The sequence below is a fragment of the Pelodiscus sinensis genome, chromosome 7, assembly GCF_052426305.1.
Source record: "Pelodiscus sinensis isolate ZL-2025 chromosome 7, ASM5242630v1, whole genome shotgun sequence".
Taxonomy (NCBI): Eukaryota; Metazoa; Chordata; order Testudines; family Trionychidae; genus Pelodiscus; species Pelodiscus sinensis.
Window position 1 is genome coordinate 33,961,907 of NC_143058.1, and position 24,023 is coordinate 33,985,929.

At 44.0% G+C, this 24,023-nt stretch overlaps 1 protein-coding gene across 11 annotated transcripts in view; it reads left to right on the plus strand.

Moving 5' to 3' along the window:
* The window catches only part of PKP4 (plakophilin 4), a 242,555-nt gene that overhangs the window by 81,140 nt on the left and 137,392 nt on the right, over positions 1-24,023 (plus strand). For 6 of the 11 annotated variants that reach the window (XM_075933439.2, XM_089779730.1, XM_075933435.2 and 3 more), the window contains exons 3-4: positions 13,905-14,006; positions 14,993-15,105. The exons of 1 other annotated variant lie outside the window; for it this stretch is intronic. In XM_075933439.2, the coding sequence (XP_075789554.2) occupies positions 13,905-14,006; positions 14,993-15,105 (215 nt within the window). The remainder of the gene's footprint in view (positions 1-13,904; positions 14,007-14,992; positions 15,106-24,023) is intronic. 4 more of the 11 variants (XM_089779731.1, XM_075933440.2, XM_075933441.2 and 1 more) reach the window with 1 other exon arrangement.

Here is a 24,023-nt window from a genome sequence, read left to right on the forward strand (position 1 = left end):
ATGATATTCTTATCAATAAACTAGGCAAATACAACTTAGATGGGACTACTTTAAGGTGGGGGCGCAACTGGCTGGATAACTGTACTCAGAGAGTAGTTATTAATAGTTCACAATCCTGTTAGAAAGGTATAACAAGTAGGGTTCCGCAGGGGTCTGTTTTGTGACTGGTTCTGTTCAATATCTTCATCAACGATTTAGATATTGGCATAGAAAGTACGCGTATTAAGTTTGCAGATGATACCAAGCTGGGAGGGGTTGCGACTGCTCTGGAGGATAGGGTCATAATTCAAAATGATCTGGACAAGTTGGAGAAATGATCTGAGGTAAACAGGATGAAATTTAATAAAGACAAATGCAAAGTTTCACACATACAGAATGGGAAGCGACTGTTTAGGAAGGAGTATGGCAGAAAAGTATCTAGGGGTTATAGTGGACCACAAGCTCAATGAGTCAGCAGTATGATGCTGTTGCAAAAAAAGCAAACATGATTCTGGGATGCATTAACAGGTGTGTTGTGAGCAAGACTCGAGAAGTCATTCTTCCACTCTACTCTGCGCCAGTTAGGCCTGAATTGGAGTATTGTGTCCAGTTCTGGGCACCGCATTTCAAGAAAGATGTGGAGAAATTGGAGAAGGTCCAGAGAAGAGGAACAAGGTCTAGAGAACATGACCTATGAAGGAAGGCTGAAAGAATTGGTTTTGGTTTGTTTAGTTTAGAAAAGAGAAGATTGAGGGGGTACATGATAGCAGTTTTCAGTATCTAAAAGGATGTCATGAGTAGGAGGGAGAAAATTTGTTCATCTTGGCTTCTGAGGATAGCACAAGAAGCAATGGGATTAAACAGCAGCAAGGGAGGTTTAGGTTGGACATTACGAAAAAGTTCCTAACTGTCAGGGTGGTCAAACTCTGGAATAAATTGCCCAGGGAGGTTGTGGAATCTCCATTTGTGGAGATATTTAAGAGTAGGTTAGATACATGTCTATCAGGGATGGTCTAGACAGTAATTGGTCCTGCCCTGAGGGCAGGGGACTGGACTCAATGACATTTTGAGGTTCCTTCCAGTCCTAGTATTCTATGATTTATGATACTGCTCTCTTACATATAGTGCAACTCCTCCTCCTTTTCTTCCCCCCTGTTCTTCCTGAGCATTTTATACCCTTCAATGAAGATGCTTCTGTCATGTGAGTCATCCCACCAAGTCTCTGTTATTCCAATCAAATCATAGTTCTTTGACTGGGCCAGGGCTTCTAATTCTTCCTGTTTGTTTCCCAGGCTTCTTGCATTCGTGTACAAACATGTTACATAACCAATTGATTGCCCTACCTTCTCCATTTGAATCAGGGGTCCTCCTTTGTTACTCATTCCTCCTTGTGTTTCTTCCCGGCAATAATGGGTAAATCTTCTTGTTGGAAATATTAAAAAAAAACAACCCACACACATGGTTTAAAAAGATTTTAAAGTTTACATACTTTGATATAAAGGGTTACTATCAGGAAAATACTAAAACTATGCACTGAAATGTTTTTTGGCTTATTCTTTCTCCCTCTGTGATATAATTGGAAGAGGTTTGGGTAGAGGTTTTTCAATTGTGGTTCCGTGTTAACTCTTCCTTTCATTCACATTTGAAGATGTTACATTTCTCTCTTTATTGTCAATATGAACTTATTGCTTAAATTCACTGCTATGATGATGCCTTTCAAAATTTTAATTTCTTTTGAAATTGAAAGGCAGTAGTTGCCAATTGCTGCTCAGAATGAAAGTAGAAATCTGTGGAACCGCATTTTCTTTGATCATGCAAATGTTATGCTGTAGGGTTTAAAATGAAATGTTGCTGACTCAGCAAGATTAAATGGTTGACTGGATCACTCAGCACTGAATTTCTTGCTTCACATGTTAGTTTGCCTTTTCTGTGATTGTTTTTTGGAAAGGAAAATTTTGCAGGAAAACGTTTTCCCCTGGCAGTAGCCTCAGATTTTTTAATGATACAGAAAACAAATACAAGCACAATTGACTCTAGATGAAAAGCAAGTAGTGTTTGCTGTTGCCTTCAGTTATAATTGCTTCTCTGTACAGACGGACAAACATTTTTCCACCATTGTTTGTATAGTAAGTGCTGTGAGAGACCTAGAAATACTAGCTATGTCTCTATATGGACAAACTTATTCATAAATGTCTAGGGTAATAAAATTTTCATTAAAGTATTCACTCTTTTGAATAATGTTCATAAGAAATCGTTTTCCTGTAACAGTGATTATAATGGATTATCCTGTCTTTCCTTTTGTATGTGTGTCTACATGTACAAAAATCTTCAGTAAAGAAATAAATCTTAAATTGCTTTTCCTCCAGGTGTGCCTTCACAAAAGACTAAAGAAAATGATTGATTGTCTTTGGAATCAGAGTGGGGAAAATGCAGCCCAAACAACTGTTTCTTCTTTGAGTGCTTGCGCATGTGCACTCTGTTAGGGGTGTGTGTGTACATGTATCACATGCGGCAGTGCAGGATGTTTTTCTGTCAATGGTATCAGTATGGGACTGGCTCTGGCACCCCTGGCTGGCATCTGTATGTTTCACTGTATAAGAGATTATGCAGATTTCCCCCCACTGAGTTTCTTTTTACCACTTTTTACCGTCAGTGACAGTATACAGAATGCTTCTTTCTTTTGCAAAATGTTGTCTGTTCATATAAGCTTTACTGTACTTAGTTGTTAGTTTCTCCTTTTTCCTTCTTAGTTCAGCCAGTGGCAGCCTTTTCAAACCAAAGAGCTAAACTACATCAAAATTCAGAACAAGTAGTCAACAAAGAGCCAGTATAAGAATTAGGGATGGTAAATTGTGGATAATCAGCTAATTGAGTACTGGATAGAATTTCTATCATCTACTCAAATTAGTGGATGGGGAGAGGGGGTGCTTGCTACGCCCACTGTGGCTCCTACTCCATTTAAACTGCAGAGCTGTAACCCCTGCTGCATTTTTTACTACATTTAAAAGGCAGAGCCTCAGTCCCCCCCCCCCCCGACTCCTCCTCCACCACGGAGATGCCATTTCCCCCCACCCAGCATCATCTCCTGCTTCCCCTTCCCCCCTTGCTGCCTCTGATATAGAAGCGGGGGGTGGGGGGGTGAAGAGAGATGGGTTGTGAGTAGTCAACTCAACTACCCAATAAGCCTAGGCTGAAAATATACAACACATTATACCATCATTCAGCCGACCAAAGAGAATGCTGAGTTTGGCAGAGTGGTACCTCAAGCTTAGTGACCACAAACGAATTCCAACCCACCGCCTGTGATACTGCTTGGGAATCACCAAAGATGGAATAAACAAGAGCAAGCAGCTGAAGAAAAAATGGTTACCTACCTTTTTGTAACTGGTCTTTCAGATGTGTTGCTTAGGGTTTCTCTAACTGGTGTTCTTTGAGATGTTTTGTTCACATCCATTCCATGACCCTCCCTCAGTCCTCACTGTCAGAAGAAGAAACTGAGAGTGGTGGGAGCTATTTTGCCTCTTATACTCTACCAGACAGGTGTCACCTGAAGAGTCACCAGAACCGGTCCCCTATGAATACCACTGAAGGAAAAACTTCCAGCACCGGTGCATGTGGCAACCACACATGCACTTATCGTGGAATGGATGTAAGAAACACATCTCAAAGACTGCCAGTTACAAAGGAAATTCTCTTCTTTGATGTGCTGCAGACTTGTATCTACTCAGCTATGCGTGTACCCAGCACACCAAACTCAGAGATGGTTGCTTATCAGTACTTGATGGGGCAGTACTTGCACCCCAGGGCAGTAGCCCCTCCCCGTTGCTATTTAAAGGCAGCTCCACCTCAACCCCCTTCACCCAGTTCTTTTTAGCTGTCAGTGGTAGGAGTCAGAGCATTTTGTGTGGTGATTTACATCACACTATTTATATCTGTGTTTTTTGTAATCGTTATTATATACTGTTCATTGTTAATGTATTTTTTAAAACTGTTCCTTGTTAATGTATTTTACTATAACTAAACAATAAGGTTTAGTTATAGTAGTTAACATGAATAAATAGTTGCCTTGGGTGATATCCACCATATGAATTATAGTGACTTCTATACATGGTGTTGTACCTGGGAGAAGAGCACATTAAAGAGAGATGCCATTGGTGGGACTGTCAGCCGACGGTCAGGGCAGTGTGTGTGTGTATGTTTCCGAGAAAAGGTTTAACGTCCGTGCCTTTACTGCTAGGACCGGGGTCCCATCGCAGAGGGTGGCCAGCAGGCCAACAGATGCCCCGTTATATAGGAAGAGCTTATTACATCTTAGATTTCAGCTGCTAGAATTTCATAATTCCTTCGCAGCGGGCAGCCTTGGGGAAAGACTGAAAGATGCCCCAGTGGATCCTGTCACCTGGGAGTGACACAGATCCAAACACCCAAGCTCTTCCTATAACTGTCCCTTTAGACCGGCTGAAGTTCTTTTAAATTGTGCTTGGGTCTGTTACAGCAACTGAAGGAGTCAGGTTAAAGCTTAAACAGTTACTGGTTTATTGAGGAAGCTTATAAATCATATGGTTGCAATGGCTATTGTTCTATATTTTGCTAATAGTTAAGAAATAGGTCTTAAAAAATGGTTACAAAGAAGATAAAGATAGAAAAATAGAAATAATGGTACCAAGTAACAGCTTACTCTTTCTATGTGTACACTTAAGACAGAGGACCACATCCAGGTACCATTTTTACTCCCTTCTGTGCCTCTCGACTCCAGCATGTCAGGCCAGGGCCAGTCCCTCAATTCCTAGGAAAGACGAAAATACGAGGTGGGCGTCCCCATAGAACCTCGGGAGGTCAAACACCTAACCCGACCAGCAGGTAGAGGGTAGAATGACACTCAAAGTGAGTGTGTGCTGGGCCCATCTTTTATAATCATGGGGTCACGTATTTCTCTTTCTTATCTGTAATGCCAATTGATGCTGGTCTGTCTGCTGTGAGACCAGTTCTTACAAGGAAGTTGTGAACTTAATTTACACTTGTAAGAGAGAATTGAGATGATTAAATTTTGAAGTACTGGACATTGTTTTCTCAGTGGGAAATTCCTCTTCCTGGGACTGTGTGTGTTCGAATCAACATAGGTGCCAGCCGCAGCCTCGAGGCCAGCTTATTGACTTAGCTGCTCTCTATCCACATATCTGTGTTTCAGCTTCTCAGGATCAGATGAGCCAGCATAGACTATGCTGATATTATTGCTCCTTCTCTGCCCTGTGCTTCAGAGAGGCAAATAAGATGGATGATATGGGGTTAGTCTGTCTGGCCACAGGGACTTATTCAAATTCTCTAGCCTTATGTGCTCCTTCAGAGCCCATACAAAAGTTGCTCCAAAGAAAAGGGTTCTACAAAGAAGATTCTCACAAGATGAATGAGAACTATTCCAGAGGCCTCTTCATCTAAGAGGAATGTTGACTGCCACCATGAGTAAGAAGAGCTCTTCCCAAAATTGGGGTTTTGCACAAAAAGGTGCCATCTACACAGTGCTCTTTTTGTGCAAAAACCTCTTCCGCAAAAAGGATCGGAAGAGAAAATGCAAATGAGTGACATATGCAAACGAACGCTCCATTTGCATTTCCTCTTCTGGAAAAAGCTTGTAGTGTAGCCATAGTCTTACACTCTATTATGGTTCTAGCCATGGATCATCCATTAGTTGAGTTTCCTCAGCTGAGCCCATGTCCATTCCACTGGTATCCTGAGCTGCATTATTTCTGCTTTGCCTTTCTGTACCTGATTATCCTATAATTCAGGGCACAGCTTCTTAATCAGCATTTTCAGTTGTAGGCTGGTTCCATCTGATCCGGTCACATAATTGTCTCCCTCATCAGCATTGAATTTTTGCACCATCAGGAGCTCAGACTGCAAAGTCACAGACAACAGATATCATCACCAGATTTGGAGCTGTCCTCTCTCAGACATTTGCTCCAGTACCAATTAGAAGTGCAATGCCTATTCTGGTTCTTAAATTTATCAATGAGTCATTCATCCTCAGCCCTGCTGGTTTCTCCATATTGTGTTGTGATTGAGGCTGATGATTTGCTCCCTCGGAAGTGATTCCTCTGCTCCCAGTGGACAACTTTCAAGCTCAAGATCTGGTTCCTTTTAAGCAGAACCCATTGATTACAGGTGCAGTTTCTCTTCCTCTGCCTCTATTTCAAGTATATTCTGAAGTTGTATTCCTCAGCTGGTCCAGAATGACCTCCTCTTCCCCCACAGCAGCCCCCGTTTGTTCCAAACTCTTAGTCTTGATTCTGAATGAATGTGCAGTACAGGTCTCTTCCTCACCAGTGCTCAATGATTTTAAGTCACACCAGGGTCTTCTCAGGCATATGATTTCCACCGTGGGAATTCAGGCTACATTTGTGCAGGAGAATATGCAGAAGTTGCTGAATATCCTCCAGGCCTCCACTCCAGGTAGAATGTCTTTCCCAGTAAATGGAGTTCCTTGGAACCCCAAACCCCCATGGAATATTGCAGCTCCATAACCCCATACATCCAAACATTCTGAAAAATAGTGTTACGTCCACATGCAAGGCTTTGAGTATGTTTACTGCCATCTAGCTCCTACATCTGCTAAGAGCAATACATAACTGGCACAGCCAGGGAAACATTGCTCTACCCCCACAAACAAAACTGCAAGGGACTGGACTTGATGGGGGGGGGGAATGTATAGGACTTGACTGTGGATGCTCTTTGCAAATCCAAATAAGGCATTAATTGGGATGCTATGTCTAAATTCTCAGATAAGTTACCAGATGTTTCTAGAGAGGGTTCTGAGCTGTGTGTTTCTAGAAGGCCTTCTGGTGGCTTTGAGTGCTTGTCCAGAATTATGGCATCAGCCATGACCATGAGGATGGTCTTGTGATTGCAGAATTCTGACACATATCCTGATGTCTAGAATCATAGAGCTGGAAGAGACCTCAGAAGGTCATCAAGTCCAGCCCCCTGCTCTAGGCAGGACCAATCCCAACAAAATCAACCCAGCCAGGGCTTTGTCAAGCCGAGACTTAAACACCTCTAGGAATGGAGACTCCACTACTTCCCTAGGTAACCCATTCCAGCTTCACCACTCTCCTAGTGAAATAGTTTTTTCTAATCTCCATCCTGGACCTCTCCCACCACAACCTGAGACCATTGCTCCTTGTTCTGCTATCTGTCACTACTGAGAACAGCCTCTCTCCATCCTCTTTGGAACCTCCCTTCAGGAAGTTGAAGGCTGCTATCAAATTCCCCCTCACTCTTTGCTTCTGCAGACTCCTCATAAGTCATATGCTCCAGCCCCCTAATCATTTTGGTTACTCTCCGCTGGACCCTCTCCAATGCGTCCACATCCTTTTTGTAGTGGGGGGCCCAGAACTGGGCACAATACTCCAGATGTGGCCTCACCAGATCTGAATAAAGGAGAATAATGACATCTCTGGATCTGCTGGCAATGCTTCTCTTGTAGCCTCTTCTTGGCTACAAGGGCACACTGTTGACTCTATATCCAGCTTCTCATCCACTGTAACCCCTAGGTCCTTTTCTGCAAAACTACTACTTAACTGGTTGGTCCCCAACCTGTAACAATGCTTGGGATTCTTCCGTCCCCAGTGCAGGACTCTACACTTGTTCTTGTTGAACCTCATCAGATGTCTTGTGGCCCAATCCTCCAATTTGTCTAAGTTGCTCTGGACCCTATCCCTACCCTCCAGCGTATCTACCTCTCCCCCTAACTTAGTGTCATCTGCAAACTTGCTGAGGGTGCAATCCATTCCCTCATCCAAGTCATTAATAAAGATACTGAACAAAACCAGTCCTAGAACTGAACTTTGGGGCACTCCGCTAGAAACCAAACACCATCCTGACATCGAGCCGTTGATCACTACCCGCTGGGCCCAGTCTTCTAGCCATCTTTCTATCCATCTTACCGTCCATTTATCCAATCCACATTCCCTTAACTTGCTGGCAAGAATATTGGGAGACCGTATCAAAAGCCTTGCTAAAGTCAAGGTATATCACATCCACTGACTTTCCGATGTCCACAGAGCCAGTTACCTCATCATAGAAGCTAATCAGATTGGTCAGGCACGACTTTCCCTTTGTGAATCCATGCTGACTATTCCTAATCACTTTCCTCTCTTCCATGTGCCTAAAAATGGATTCCTTAACAATCCCTTCCATGATTTTTCCAGGAATCGAGGGAAGACAGACCGGCCTATAGTTCCCTGGATCATCCTTCTTCCCTTTATGGAAGATGGGCACTACATTTGCCTTTTCCCAATCATCTGGGATCTCTCCCGATCTCCATGACTTTTCAAAGATAATGGCCAAAGGCTCCTCAATGACATTTGCTAACTCTCTCAATAACATCGGATGCATAAAGTCCGGACCCATGGATTTATGTACATTCAGATTTTCTAAATAGTTCCTAAACTGTTCTTTACCCACCAAGGGCTGTCCATCTTCATCTCATCTTGAGTCACTTAGCGCATTAGTCTGGGAGCTGACCATGTCCGTGAATACAGAGGCAAAGAAAGCATTGAGTACTTCAGCTTTTCCCACATCATCTGTCATTGGGTTACTTCCTTCATCAAGTAGGGGCCCTACACCCTTCTGATCACCTTCTTGTTAGCATGCCTGTAGAGACCTCTCTTGTTATCCTTCACATCCTTTGCCAGTCGCAATTCCAATTGCGCTTTCGCCTTCCTGATAACCCCCCGGCATTCTTGAGCTATACACTTATACCCCACCCTGGTCATTTGTCCAAGTTTCCACTTTTTGTAAGCTTCCTTTTTGTGCTTATGTTCACCAAGGATTTCCCCTGTAAGCCAATCCGGTCTCCTACCATGTTTGCCTCTTTTGCTATGCATTGGGATGGTTTCTTTCTGTGCCTTCAATAAGGCTTCTTTAAAATACTGCCAGCTGTCCTGGACTACTTTCCCCTTCATGTTAAAGTCCCAGGGGATTCTGCCCATCAGGTGTCTGAAGGAGTCAAAATCTGCTTTTCTGAAGTCCAAAGTGTGTATTTTACTACTCTCTTTTCTTCCTTTGGTCAGGATCCTGAAGTCTACTATCTCATGATCACTGCTTCCCAGGTTGTCACCCACCTCTACTTCCCCTCTTAGTTTTTCCCTGTTTGTGAGCAGAAGGTCAAGCTCCGCATGGCCCCTGGTCGGATCCCTCAGCACTTGTACCAAGAAGTTATCCCCAACATTCTCCAAAAACTTTCTGGATTGCCTGTGTACTGCCGTATTGGTCGCCCAACAGATGTCAGGATGATTGAAGTCCCCCACGAGAACCAGGGTCTGCAGGAAGTTTCTCTCAGTTGTCCGAAGAAAGCCTCATCTACCTCGTCCATCTGATTCAGTGGCCTGTAGTAGACACCAACCACAACATCACTGCTGTTGTTTGCACCTCTAAACTTAACCCATAGACTCTCAACAGGTTTCTCCCCCTCTCTATACTGGAGTTCTGAGCAGTCATAGTGCTCTTACATATAGTGCAACTCCTCCTCCTTTTCTCCCCTGCCTGTTCTTCCTGAACAGTTTATACCCTTCCATGCCAGTGCTCCAGTCATGCGAGTCATCCCACCAAGTCTCTGTTATCCCAATTAAATCATATTTCTTGGACTGGGCCAGGGTCTCCAGTTCTCGCTCTTTGTTGCCCAGGCTTCTCACATTAGTGTAAAAACATCTCAGATAACCAGTTGATCACCCTATCTTCTTCATTTAAATCAGGGGTCCTCCTTTCTTGCTCGTTTCTCTTTGCATTTTTTCCCGGTATCCAACTTTCCCACTCCCCTCAGGGTTTTGGTCACCTTCCCCCAACGAACCTAGTTTAAAGCCCTCCTCACTAGGTTTGCAAGCCTGCCCGTGAAGATGTTCCTTCCTCTCTTGATTAGGTGGATTCCATTTCTTCCTAACAATCCTTGTGCCCGGAACAGAGTCCCCTGGTTGAGGAAACCAAAGCCCCCTCTGCGACATCACCTGCTCAACCACGCATTTACGTCCTCAATTCGACGATCCCTGCCCAGTCCTTTCCCTTCAACAGGGAAGATGGACAAGAGCACCACTTGCACTCCGAATTCTTTGATCCTTCCCAGTGCTACATAATCTGCATAATCTACGTAACTCGCTCAAGGTCATTCTTGGCCATATCATTAGTTTCCACGTGGAGAAGCAGGAAAGAGTAGCGATCCGAAAGTTTGATCAATTTTGTAAGCCTCTCAGTCACATCCTGAATTCAAGCTCCTGGTATGCAGCACACCTTTCAAGATTCCAGGTCCGGACAGCAGATGGATGGCTCAGTCTTCTTTTGGTGGTGGTGGTTGTGGAACCTCCATCCCTAGGACTACGCATCCCATGCCTTCCAGTAGATGGTGTTCGCTTCTGGTTTCTTCCTTGTGAGGTCCTTTCCAAAGAATTCACCTCTGCAGAGCCTGTGGAGAGAGCTTGAAAGCGATTACTTACCTCTATAGCATCGGGGGATTCCCATGCTGGCCTTTTTCCCCATCTAGAAGTTACATTCTGCCAGTTCTCTTCTTGGTCACGTACTGCCCTCTCTGGTTCCTCTGCCTTCCGTGCTTGAAGGATTAAATGCTGCCTTCTATCGAGGAAGTCTTCATCCTCTCTGATCGAGCGTAGGGTCGACACTTGGGCCTCCAGTCCTCTACACTTGGGCCTCCAGTCCTCTGTAGAGTCTGCAGCATGTGTAATTCTGTAACCACTATGATTTTTAGTAGTTATGCAATTACATTTTTAAACACATTTTTTCATCCCTAACCCACATAGTCATCTGGCATTGGTGATATTGATATGCATGCTTGCCCGACCATAATCACAGAAATCTGATCCATCTCAGTTGAAGAAATAGTTTACATGGCCCTTGCAAGGTCCTTGGATCAGTTGCCCAGATGTGTTAGTATGAACTAGCACCAACAAGTTCACATGTGCATTTTACTGTCAATACTAGAACAGCGTTCAGGAACCCTGTATTTTGCACCTCAAGGAGCTCATTAACTTCTTACGTTTCTGAGAATGGGACTGCTCCAATGTCTTCAGCCATGAAGAAGACCATTTCCATGATGGAGCTATCCAGCTGCGCTTCCTTTGAGTGACCGAAGGGATTCAGATACCAGCCTGCAGGTGCTTCCATAAATAAATAATGAAGCTTTCAAATAATAAAGAGGCTTGCAGTCTAGGCTATGTCTAGACTGCAAGCCTCTTTCGAAAGATACTTTCGAAAAAGCCTTTTTTGAAAAAGAGTATCTAGACTACAACCAGTACTTTGGAAAAAGCAAGCTGCTTTTTCGAAAGAGAGCACCCAGGCAGTCTGGATGCTCTCTTTGGAAAAAGAACAGTTTGCATTACACAGCACCTTTTTTTTGAAAGAGCACTTTCGAAAAAAGGCATTATTCCTTGTAAAACTAGATTTTCCGTGGTAAAAAAAGACTGCCGAGTTCTTTTGATTTACTTTCAAAAGAACGCAGCAGCAGTCTAGATGCAGGGGAAGTTATTTGGAAAAAAGGCCACTTTTTTCGGGGGGGACGGGACCCCCTGTAGTCTAGACACACCCTCACTTTGTTTACCTTGGTCTTGAAAACACAGTGAATGGAATATCTGTTTCTTATGTGATCCTTATTCAAACACTTTAGTCAGGCATGGGCTTTCAGTATCGGTTTTTGGGACCAGTTCTGTTCCCAGAACACAGGCATAGAGAGCACGCTTATTAAGTTTGCAGATGATACAAAGCTGGGAGGGGTTCCACGTGCTTTGGAGGATAGGGTCATAATTCAAAATGATCTGAACAAACTGGAGAAACAGTCTGAGATAAATAGGATGAAGTTTAATAAAGACAAATGCAAAGTACTCCACTTAAGAAGGAACAAACAGTTTCACACATACAAAATGGGAAACAACTGTCTAGGAAGGAATACTGCAGAAAGGTATCTAGGGGTCATAGTGGACAACAAGTTAAACATGAGTCAACAGTGTGGTGGTGTTGCAAAAAAAGCAAATATGATTCTAGGATGCATGAATAGGAGCTCAGTGAGCAAGACAAAATAAGTCATTCTTCCACTCTGCTCTGTGCTGATTAGGCCTCAATTGGAGTATTGTGTCCAGTTCTGGGCACCACATTTCAAGAAAGATGTGGAGAAACTGGAGAAGATCCAGAGAAGAGCAACAAGAATGATTAAAGGTCTAGAAAACATGACCTATGAAGGAACACTGAAAGAACTGGGCTTGTTTAGTTTGGAAAGAAGACAGAGGGAACATGATAGCGGTTTTCAGGTATCTTAAAGGGCATCACAAGGAGAAGGGAGAAAAACTGTTGTCCCTGGCCTCTGAGGATAGGACAAGAAGCAGCGGGCTAAAACTGCAGCAAGCGGGGTGTAGGTTGGACATTAACCATCCTGACAGGAAATTTTTCCTAAACACTGAAATAAGTTGCCTAAGGAGATTGTGGAATCTCTATCTCTGGAGATATTTAAGAGCAAGTTGGATAGATATCTATCAGGGATGGTCTAGATGGTACTGGGTCCTGCCATGAAGGCAGGGGACTGGACTCGATGATCTCACTAGGTCCCTTCCAGTTCTAGGCTGTGTCTAGAATGGCATGATTTTGCAGAAATACTTTTAACAGAAAAGTTTTTCTGTTAAAAGTATTTCTGCAAAAGCGCGTCTAGATTGGCATGGATGCTTTTGCGCAAAAAGTGCTTTTGCGCAAAAGCATCCGTGGCCAGTCTAGACGCGATTTTGTGCAAGAAAGCTCCGGTGGCCATTTTCGCCATCGGGGCTTTTTTGCACAAAACAGTCCTTCCCTGTCTACACTGGCCCTCTTGCACAAGTATTCTTGCGCAAGAGGGCTTTTCCCCGAGCTGGAGCGTGAAAGTATTTGCGGAAGAAGCACTGATTTTGTACATTACAAAGTCAGTGCTCTTGTGCAAATTCAAGTGGCCAGTGTAGACAGCTGGCAAGTTTTTGCGCAAAAGCGACTGAATCAATCTGTATACTCACTAGTTTTCTTTTCAGAGCTGCTTTTGTTTATAAGGATGAATGAAGACTGGATGCATGTTAAACTTTAGCTGTTTTCTTGGATAGGACAAAGTTCTGTGGGGTTTCTTCCAAGCTGGTTGTTTCATATGCAGAATGTATGTCAACCATTTACAATATAGCAACTCTCAAAATGGATCACCAACTGCAACTCTGTGTTATACTGCCAGAGGTGTAGCATCTGCTGAGAAGATGACCGCACCCTTATCAGTGACACATTCAGCCTCAGTAGCATCTGTGACACATGTCCCTACTGCGAACATCTGTAGGGCAGTGACATCATCTTCTATACTAAGTTCACTAAAATGTATTATTTGCTGCATTCAGGGAAGACACAAATGTAGGAAGAGTGGCCTCATAGTCCCTCTTTTGATGACACTATGAGCCCCAATATACAATAATTGCTTGGGAATCTCATACTGTCTGGTGGACGTATGCAAGCACTCAAAGAATCAAAATTGCTGTTTACTTTCTTGTAACTGTTTTTCTTCGAGGTGTTGCATATGTCCCTTACACAAACCAACTTCCATTCCCAATGCAATGGAGGCTACCATTGGCTTTCCAGCATGACAAGAAAGTGTTTCTTCTTTTTGTATCCCCCACTCAGTGCAAGTTGCTGAGTTGTGAGTGGGGCCTTCCCTGTGTGTACTGCTAGGAAAAACTTTCAAGCCCCTGGGGCACAAGATGCGGACACACCTGCATTGTAATGGACATATGTAGCACATCTTGAAGAACAACAGTTACAAGTAGGTGAGTAGCTGGTTTTGTGTCCTTTTTTTGTTTTGTTTTCCCCAGCAATAATGCTTGTTTTGAAATATTATTTCCACAGAACCAAATTTATCTTCTCTCCTCCTTCTGCAGAAGAGTCCAACTGGATATGACCATCAAATAGTAGAGAGGAACTTTTTGACTGTTAGTGGTGCAGAATATTTATATCCATTCTGTATGGAACTGGATATAATGGTAGGCATCCTCTAACTTAAACTATTTAAACCGTTTTGTGGTCGCACGGCAAGGTGCTGTTATTTGGTGCTATTATCAGTAATCTGGTGCTGTTAAATGCATTCAAAGAGCTAGATTTATTTGATAAATTACCTTTTAAAACCCCTTTTTCTAAAACAGTGTTTCAGTATTTAAAGAATGCGCAATGGACATGAAATTTGAATAACAAGCATTGTACAATTGCTCAGATAATGCCCCTTTGTTTGCTTTGTTACAAAGCTGTCTAAATACAAGTAGAATGTCGTCTCCTATAATAAGGTGTTTCCCTTGATATAGTACAGATTGCAGAGTATCATTTCCATAACAAAAATATCTTTAGCTTTTAATAACAATCTAAAATTCTTAGTTTAACCTTCCACACTTTCCACTATCTCTTGCTAGCACTACATTACACATGACTGGATTTTTGACAGTGAGGGAGGGGCGCTGATTATATGGTAGAGAACTATAACAAGGCTGTCTGGAATTAGGATTTTTATAGCATTCAAAGATGAAAGATCGTCTCTGCACCATATTTCTGTCAGCTTGGAAACTATACAATAACTAATGTACTGCAGTTGAGGTTTTAAAGCTCTACAGTTGAGAATAAGTTGTAGTATTGTACAATATGCCTCAGTGACAGACTTGACTGAGGAAGGTGTGTTTCGAGCAGGAATTTTTAAAATTCTGCAGTAGGTGAAGTTATTGAAAGAGTTGAAATGACAGGTTAGATAGCAGAGTCTTTTCTTTTTCTCTTTTTAATAGAAGAGATTAAATCAAAAGATACTGCAAATATTAAAGAGCTACAAAATCACACTATGTATATTTCTGTGATTATAGATTATTTCAGCTAATTTAAGAGTCACATCAAGGCAAAATCTTATGTATAATTATTAATGTTCCAATATGTATGCATATCAAGTACTTTTAATTCTAGAATGTCTTATTTTTTTATTGTGGACTCACAGGAACTCCAGTTTCAAAGACTCACCAGAGAACTGGAGGTGGAAAGGCAAATCGTTGCCAGTCAGCTAGAAAGATGTAGGCTTGGCGCAGAATCACCAAGTATTGCCAGCACAAGGTACAGGCCTTCATGGCTTTATTTTCCACACACAACAATTAAAATGATTTATTCAGTTGAGTTTGGTACTATGGATAATATTTTTCCATAAAAGTTGTTTAGCTTCCTTTGCTGTATTCAACAGTCAAAAATGCTATCTCACTAGAGCTGGCATTAAAAAGGACTCTTGATTCATTGATTATCTTTCACATCAGTTTATGTAAAACTTTAATTTTGCTTGGGTGGGTTTTCCTAAGTCATAACACAGTAGAGGGGACAAATTATCACTTTGATTTTATGTACTTGAAAAAGTAATTTTAACTTATTTATTTGCATCAAATCAGTCAGCTAATGGTTCTAATAACTATTGGTATAATTGATAAGGGCATAATATCTTTACAGGTTAGACTTCCCTGGTCCAGCTCCCTCAGGATCTGACTGATCCCAGACAAGGGAGTTTTCTGGACCAGGGAAGTTCTGGAAGTCAGGGTGGGGGCAGCCTTTCTACAGGGCACCATTGTCCTCAGTCCCCTGGCTGGAGCAGCCTTATGGGCTCTGCAGCCCCACAGGTTGTGGCAGCCTTACGGATGCTCATGGCCGTACCTCCCCTGCCGGCACTTGAAGTCCCACCAGCTGTGGGCTGTATAGTCTCCCTCTCTTCCCCTTGTGGACTTTGGCAGCCACACAAGCTTCCCAGCCCACTGTGAGCTCTGCTCCCTCCACCCCCTCCCCTCCCCCCCAAAATTGGCTGGACGTTCCCAGCCTGGCCAGCTGTGGGCTCTGGTGCTCCGTGGGCTCCATAGCTCAGCTCTGCTCCCAGTTACCAGCAGCCTCTGTGCTGGACCAGAGACTCCCAGATCACGGAGATTCAACCTGTACTGAATGTCTGTTTTCAAATAAGTCTCAGGAATTGTCCAGCAGGGAATACTTTTATTTGTAAATATTTGCAACCAATTTAGGAAACTATTTCAACACAAATCTAGATAGCACATTCACATACAGTACAGTAGTTGTGTTGCAATATATTTTTTTATGAATAAGGTCATCTAGTTTAATTAATCCTTTTTTAAAAAGTGTCTTTGCATTTTGTTTCTGAAAATTCATTGTATATTGTTATTGTAAAATATATTTCTGTATATTTGGCACAATGTGTCAATAATTGTCATTCATTGTAAAAAAAAATTCACTCTGTGCATAGAAGACTTGTAGTAATTTCAGTACACTTTTTGTGTAATTAGAAATTTTTTGATTATAGATAGTGTGGGTAATTACACATCCTTCTGAAGATTAGGTGATTCGGAACCCTTGAAATTGAAGCCTGTTACATTCAGCAATCATTATTAAGGCTCTTAACATGCTCTCTCAGTAAGTGACTATATCTGGGCTTCTGGGCTACAATGAACCTAATAATTAACACTCACCTACAGAGAATCTTGTTAACAAGTATTAATGTTTCGTGTTGAATTCATCTTTGTGTTTCTGTACTCTTCAAACAGTGACTTGAGTTATAATTTGGTGTAATAGCATATTTAATGTGTAGAAATGCTAGTGTTATCATATCTCCAATTTGGTTTGGGACAGTCCCACTTTAAACTTGGCATCACAACTTTTTTTTCAAATAACTGAGCATTTGTCCCATTTGCTCTTGCCCTAAGAGGCTGTGGAGAAATATTTGGGCAAGAGCTCAATCCAAGCTCGCACCAAGTCCAGGACCTACCCTTGCTGCGGCTCTGCATTTAAAGTGTATTAGGCCAGCTCAGTTACAGCTCGTGCTGGAACCAGGAGCTCAGACGCCCCCGCAGACAGGGGCTGCTGCTATCCTGCGCTGCAGTAGACCAGCTCCTGCCTGGAACCCTGTGCTACTGCCTCTGATACAATGGCTGCTGGCCCCACCCTTGGTGACTATAGAATAATTCGACTAATCAATAAGAATTCATGAAGTTACTCAACTTTAACATTCCTAGCACCCATGCGATCCATGCCAAATTACCTTCCTTACTAAGGCGTCTTCGCAAGACCTGGAGGAAGGAGACATGCACCTGATTGTGGAGGAAGAGCAAATCCTCTCCACCCTTCTCCAGGGTTACTGTTGGAGGGGCAGCTGAGCAAGATGTGCATTTGGGTGTGAGTTTCTCACAACAAAAAGAAATTCAGCTACTTAGCAGAATAGCATTTGAATGTACTTTTGGTGGATTGAAATTCAGTACTCACTTCCTTTACTCCCTTAAAATTTTAAATGAGACATGCTTATTAATGCATCTGCTTTGATGTGCATGTGCATGGCACCACTTTTGCACCAGCCTGAGTAAGTATGGCCCATCTGGGATAATGGAAATAAGGAAGTATTGCTCAGTTGCATGAAACTGAGTATAGGCAAAGGCGTAGTGAGGATGTTTTGTGCCCGGGGGCAAAGCTCAAATTTGCGTGCCCCCCCCCCCCCCCCCCCAGGCATTTGTTACTGTGGATCTGTTATTATTTCTAAGTCAGCAAAAAAATAAGAACACGAGGAAAAAAAATCACAAACGCTACTAAGCCACAGATCCTTGGATCAATTAGTAGATCAGTTAGTAGATCACAGTAGCACTATCTTGAGGGGGATTGGATTGGTATGGGGGTGCCTGGCTCTGGGGGAAAGGAGGGGAATATTTTGTTAATGTTTTGGTTTTTATTTATTCCCAAATGTGACGGACCCGCGCGGGACCGCACTGCCGGGAGGGAGACTCCCCCCCCCCCCCCCCCCCCCAACGTGGCGGGAAAGGCAAGCCGGCGCCGTGGCCAGCCGGAACAACCCCAGCTTCCGCCTCGGCAGAGCCGGAGACAAGTGGGGAAGCGGCGCGGCCCCGTCACCCGGGAGACCGGGCCAAGCCACGCTGGCAGTCCCCAGCAGGAGGCCAGGGGGACACATACAAGCCAGCAGGCACCGGGAGACACAGGGGGCGGGGCCTCCATCGTGCCGCCCGATGCCCTGACATGGGACCACGCCAAGGGGGCGGGACCCCGTCACGCAGTGTCCGCCCCCGGGCCGCTTGAAAAGCGGCAGGGCCAGAGGCGAAGGGGGCATAGTCAGAGGCGGCGGCCCCATCCTGGGGAAGAGAGGGGGGACCTGCCCCTGCGCTGGAGGAAACAGTGTGAGACCCGCGGGCCACCGGATTGCCCAGGAGGACCAGAGCCGGAGCAAGTGGGAGTGAGGCCTTGCGACGGTTCCACGGGACCGAGTACCTGGGAGAAGGGGAAAGAAGCAGCCCAGGGTGGTGTGCCTCTGGTGCCCGTGGGCAGATGGGTTTCAGGAATAACCCCCATCCGCTGTGCAAAGGGAGTGCCGCACCCTGCACTTAGGGCCCTGGGCTGGGACCCGGAGGAGAGGGCGGGCCCGGGTCCCCTTTCCCCCCATCTACTCCTATCCCTAGGGTTCACGGCCCACCCGTAAGCCAGAACCCTGACCCAGACTCCATATTCGTGTTCAGAACCCCACCCGGAAATGGGCTAGACTTCAGTGCTGGGGACCCTACTCAACCCCTTCCCCAGGGGAACTCACGGGTTTGCTGAACCCCTCCTCCCGACCCGGGGGAGGGAGATCGCACCCACGGGATCTGCCCCAAGGGGCAGAGACCCAAAATCCGGACTCAAGATAGGCAGTGGGTCTGCTGAATCCCCCTCCGGGCGGGAGGGAATGGTCACACCCTTAGTACCCGTCACACCAAATAAAATCACAAAATGTATATTAATTTGATATCAATAAATGTGAATTTTTTTCAAATTGCACAAAATTATGTTTATGCAAAATTTCAGATTTACAAAGTATCTGAAATTTTCACAAAAACCTGTTCTATTTGATTGACCATGGTCTATACCTGTTTTCATTTCAATAAAACAAGTTATGTATCATATACAAAATTTTAAAGTACCGTAAATTTATATTTAAATTAAAAATAATTTTATATGAGCAAATAATTTTACACAAATTATTGTATTATATTAAAACAAGACCTGAAAAATATTATAAAACATAATCTATACTAATAATTGCAACTGCCCTATAGAAGTACATGCTCTTTGGTGTCCCTGAAAGCTATCAGTTTTCATTTGTGTGGCCCTCAGAGGGCTTCAAGTTTGACATGACTAACAAATATGTAGATTCGGCTTTAAAGTGCTACCAGATTATTGTTTAAGTTTTTTTCCTTTTGTTATAAAGTATCTTTTATTTTAAAAAAATAAGTAGCCCCAATACACTCATCCAAACCCCAGAACCAGGCACCCCCATCCCAATACAACATCCCTTCCCCAGAACAGGCACTTCAGCCCCCTCCATACCAATGCAACTATAGGTAAATCTCAATCTCTGTATTAATCATTTTCTCATTAATTTTGTTTAACTTTGTATCAAGTCCTTTTAGTTTTGTAATAAGTCTTTAGTTTGTCCTTTTATAGAAACTTTTCAGAACATAGAAACTTTGTAGTAAGCCTTTTTACATAGAAACCTTGTATCTTGTAGACTTTTTAGCTCTCTTCCCCCCTTTACTAAACTGATTATCTTGTTGAGTGAATGAGGTGTGAATGGATAAGGCATGAAAGAAAAGGAACTCTGGGCACTTGGAATGGTTGGAGATAGGTGGAAGCCAGATTCAAGAACAATGGGACCTCTGAGTGAAGTGGGCTCATTGAAAGAAGGCTGGACCTATGGATGCCCTGGGAGTAAGCAGCAAGTGCCTGCTTTTGGAAGGTACCTCTTTGAAGGTGAATGGGGGCGCATTAGGAAAAAAAACACCCAGAAGAAGGTGCCATAGATGAATAACTGAATATGCATATGATGATTCTGCAATGAGAGGGAAGACACTAGGCATCTTGCAGTCAAAACATGGGAGCATTGATCTGGCTCTAATCCTCCCGCACCTAACTAATCTGGCCAGCAGTTACATGGAACAGCTATTGGTAAAAACAAGACGTGTGTGTGTGTGTGTGTGTGTGTGTGTGTGTGTGTGTGTTTTGTACTATATGCATATAACTATTGACTGCTATGTGTATTACCAGTAAATGTGTCATTTTGCCTTTTCCCCAAAAAAGATCCTGTGCGGTACTTTTAAGTACAACACAACCATCCCTTCCCCAGAGACAGCCCCCCAATGCCTCCCATCCCAAAGGCACTCACCCCCTTCCTCTGAGCCAGACCCCCCCACAGTGTTCCCCATTCCAATACTCGCCTCACCCCTGCCCCAAAACCAGCCCCCCCATGCACTCCTCCCTTTTCCACCCAGAGCAAGGCACCCCCAGTGCAGGGGGGAGCACTCCCCCAAATCCATGCCCCCCCAGCCAGTCACGGAGGAACGTACCCTTCTTCAGAGCACTGCTCCTCCCACTCATCAGCTGACTGCTTTGGCTTGCACTTTGGAAAGAGCCAGTGCCCACAGTCGCCCTTAGCTGGCAGCTTGCAAGAAGATCAGACTCAGAGTGGCTCGGTTAGTCCCACCCCGACACCCCCCCGGTGGGGGGAGGGAAGTACTCCCCCAATCAAATCCATCTCCCCTCCCAGCCAGGCACGAAGAACTTACCCAGTCTTACTCTTCAGAGCACTGCTCCTCCCACCCAGCTGGCTGCTTTGGCTTTCATTTTGCAGAGAGCCAGTGCCGGCAGCCAGAATAGCATTTAGTCAGCAGCTTGAAAGAGCAGCATGCGCACCACTCGGTGTCCCCCCCCCCCCTCCACGCACACACACACTCACACTCCCCTTTCCCTACACCTCTGAGTATAGGGTAATGGTACTGAATACAAGCACCATTTTTCAGATGGTGATGAATTTAGCTGATAACTCACTTCTGAGGGTAACAAAGATGCCGAGTGCACAGGTGCTTCTGGCCACCTAAAGCTGTTACGGCCCGTATACTGCTAGCCTGCCTAGTACAATGGTGCCTGGTGACAAGCAAGTGGCATTTGCTTTGTGGAAGCTCATAACGCCAGGCAGCTTACCAATCTGTTGGGAATCGATACAGAGTGGGGAAACTTACAATGGGAGCTATTGTGAATCAGGTAGCCAAGGCAATCATTACCCTTTTGCTATGGAGTGTAGTGACTCTGGGAAATGTGGAGGATATAGTGGATTGCTTTGAAACGATGGGGCTCCTCACAGTGGGGCAATAGATGGAAGGCACGTCCCTGTCTTGGCTCTCAACAACCTTGCCAAAGAGCACCTAACCCACAAGGAATACTTCTCGATGGTGCTGCAGGCTTTGGTGAATCACAAGGGCCATTTCACTAACATCATCAACATGGGATGGTTGGGAAAGGTGCATGATGCATGCATCTTTAGGAATTCCTGCCTCTTAAGAAAGCGACAAGCTGGAACTTTCTTCCCAGATGGGAAAATTACAGTTGGAGGTTTTGAAATGCTAATAGTGATCCATAGCAACCCAGCCAGCCTAGGGCACAGTAAGGAGTCGTTCAACTACAGGGTGAGCAAGTGCAGAATAGTGGTCAAATGTGCATTTGGGAATTTAAAGGGAAGGTTACATAGTCTTCTGATTAGGTTAGAGCTCAGTGAATGCAACATTGCTATTATGGTGACAGGCTGCTGTATGCTCCATAATATTTGTGAAAGTAAAGAGGAAAGTTATATAGCAAGGTAGAAGGGTTGAAGCACAATGCCTAGCCAATAATTATGAGCAGCTGGACACCAGAGCAATAAATAAATGGCCAGATTTGCTCTTAACAAAGTGCCCCTACATTCAATAATCAATTCCCGCCCTGGCCCCCACAGTTACCACAAGCAGTAAAGAGACAAGTCATGTGTTTTTGTTTAGGGAACAAAACAGGGACAGAAAAGTAGTTAATGGAAGTTTGCGGGGGCAGGTCACAATTGTGAGAACAGCCGTTTTGCTTTGGGATGTATTCCTGAAGATTTAATGTGAGGTTGCCCGTGGCTCCCTCCAGTCCTGCGTTCTAGGGCTCCTGGGAGAGGAAGCTATGGAACTTGATGAAGAGGTAATGTGGTTCTGCAACAGCTGGAGGGGGTGATTCTGCATGTAGTAGTCCTGGAAGGCTACCATGTGATTCATCACATTTGCCATGGTACATCCCGAAGCAAAAAGGCTGTTCTTCTCTCAAGGCTCTCTCCTGGTTCTTCACTTCCAGTTCACTGCATGTTTTCCTCCATCCTGCATTTCCAGGAGCAGCATATTCCTCTATTCATTAAAGCATTCCCTGTCCTAGTGGTTGTATTGCATTTGCTCTTTGAACCTGTCATAATCCAAAATGATCTGGACAAACTAGAGAAACGATCTGAAGTAAATAGGATTAAGTTTAATGAGGACAAATGCAAAGTACTCCACTTAGGAAGGAACAATCCGTTTCACGCCTAGAGAATGAGAATCAAATATCTACGAAGGAGTACTGCAGAAAGGGATCTAGTGGTCATAGTGAACCATAAGCTACATATGAGTCAACAGTATGACACTGTTGCAAAAAGAGCAAATATGATTCTAGACTACATTAACAGGATTGTTGTGAGCAAGACACGAGAGGTCATTCTTCCACTCTACTCCGCGCTGAATAGGCCTCAGTTAGAGTATTGTCTAGTTTTGGGAACCACATTTCAAGAAAGATGTGGAGAAATTGGAGAAGGCCCAGGGAAGAGGAACAAGAATGATTAAAGGTTTCGAAAACATGAGCTATGAAGGAAGACTGAAAGAATTGGGCTTGTTTAGTTTAGAAAGGAGAAGACTGAGAACGGACATGATAGTGGTTTTCGGGTATCTAAAAGGGTGTCATGAGGAGGGAGAAAAATTGTTCTCCTTGGTCTCTGATGATATGACAGGAAGAAATGGGCTTAAACTGCAGCAAGGTGTCATATAAAAAGTCATATGTGGCTCCTACAGCTTAGCGGGCCCCGGAATGGAAGTTTCCATCCTAACTGTACAATCTGGTAACCTTGTACCCTGCAAATGTAAACATCAGCTGGGCTTTATCAGCTTTAATCCATGCCCTGAGCTGGGAAACTACTAAGCAGTAAGCAAATTTGACCTCAAGCTCAGCTCATGAGAATGTTAAGGGTGGCATTGAGCCAGTGCGCTCACACCCAGTAAACTACTGTAGTATAACTAGTGTAGGAAGTCCCATTCCTGGTGAATCTCACCAGGGACCTAGACCTCGGAGGGTCCTCTGGATTCCCCCAGCTGGAGCCACGTCCACTGCGGCCTGGTGTGAGGTGACAGGAACGGGACTCCCTGCAGACTGAAGGGCATAAGCATTGCTAAGTCCCTGTTACTCTCTTATGTATTGCTCTGCCTGTGCTTATTGATATGTCACTTTGCAATAGCTGTGTAACCATTTTGCAGTATTAACTCTGTAATAGTAGTGACATAGTAAGATTAATAAAAGCAACTATCTCTAATCAACTCTATTGTGAAGCATAGCTGTAATCCTGTTTGGCCATGCCCCTGTGAGTTGACACACGGGAGGTTTAGGTTGGACATTATGAGATACTTCCTAACTATCAGGGTGGTTAAACACTGAATTAAATTGCCTAGGGAGGTTGTGGAATCTCCATCACTGGAAATATTAAAGAGCAGGTTGTTACACATTTATCAGGGATGATCTAGAGTGACAGTGCTTGGTCTTGCCGTAAGAATGAGGATTGGACTCAATGACCTCTCGAGGTCCCTTTCAGTTCTAGTATTCTATGATTCGGTGTCATCCCTCATCCATTTGTGCCTGCTGGAGAGCTGAAGAGTCTGCAGCATGCTCACTGCTGTTCCCACTAAAACAAAAAGTGAAGGGCAGTTTTCACAGGAGATGCATTGTTGTGCATTAAATCTAACCTGTTAGCATAAAAAGACAGCCTATCTGGAGACTATAGGGATATGTTATGTACAGGGCACAGTTATGCTTCGAAGCGGCCACTATGCAACAGATACACCACAGAGTTAAGGGAGCTGATTGACTTGGTTTGG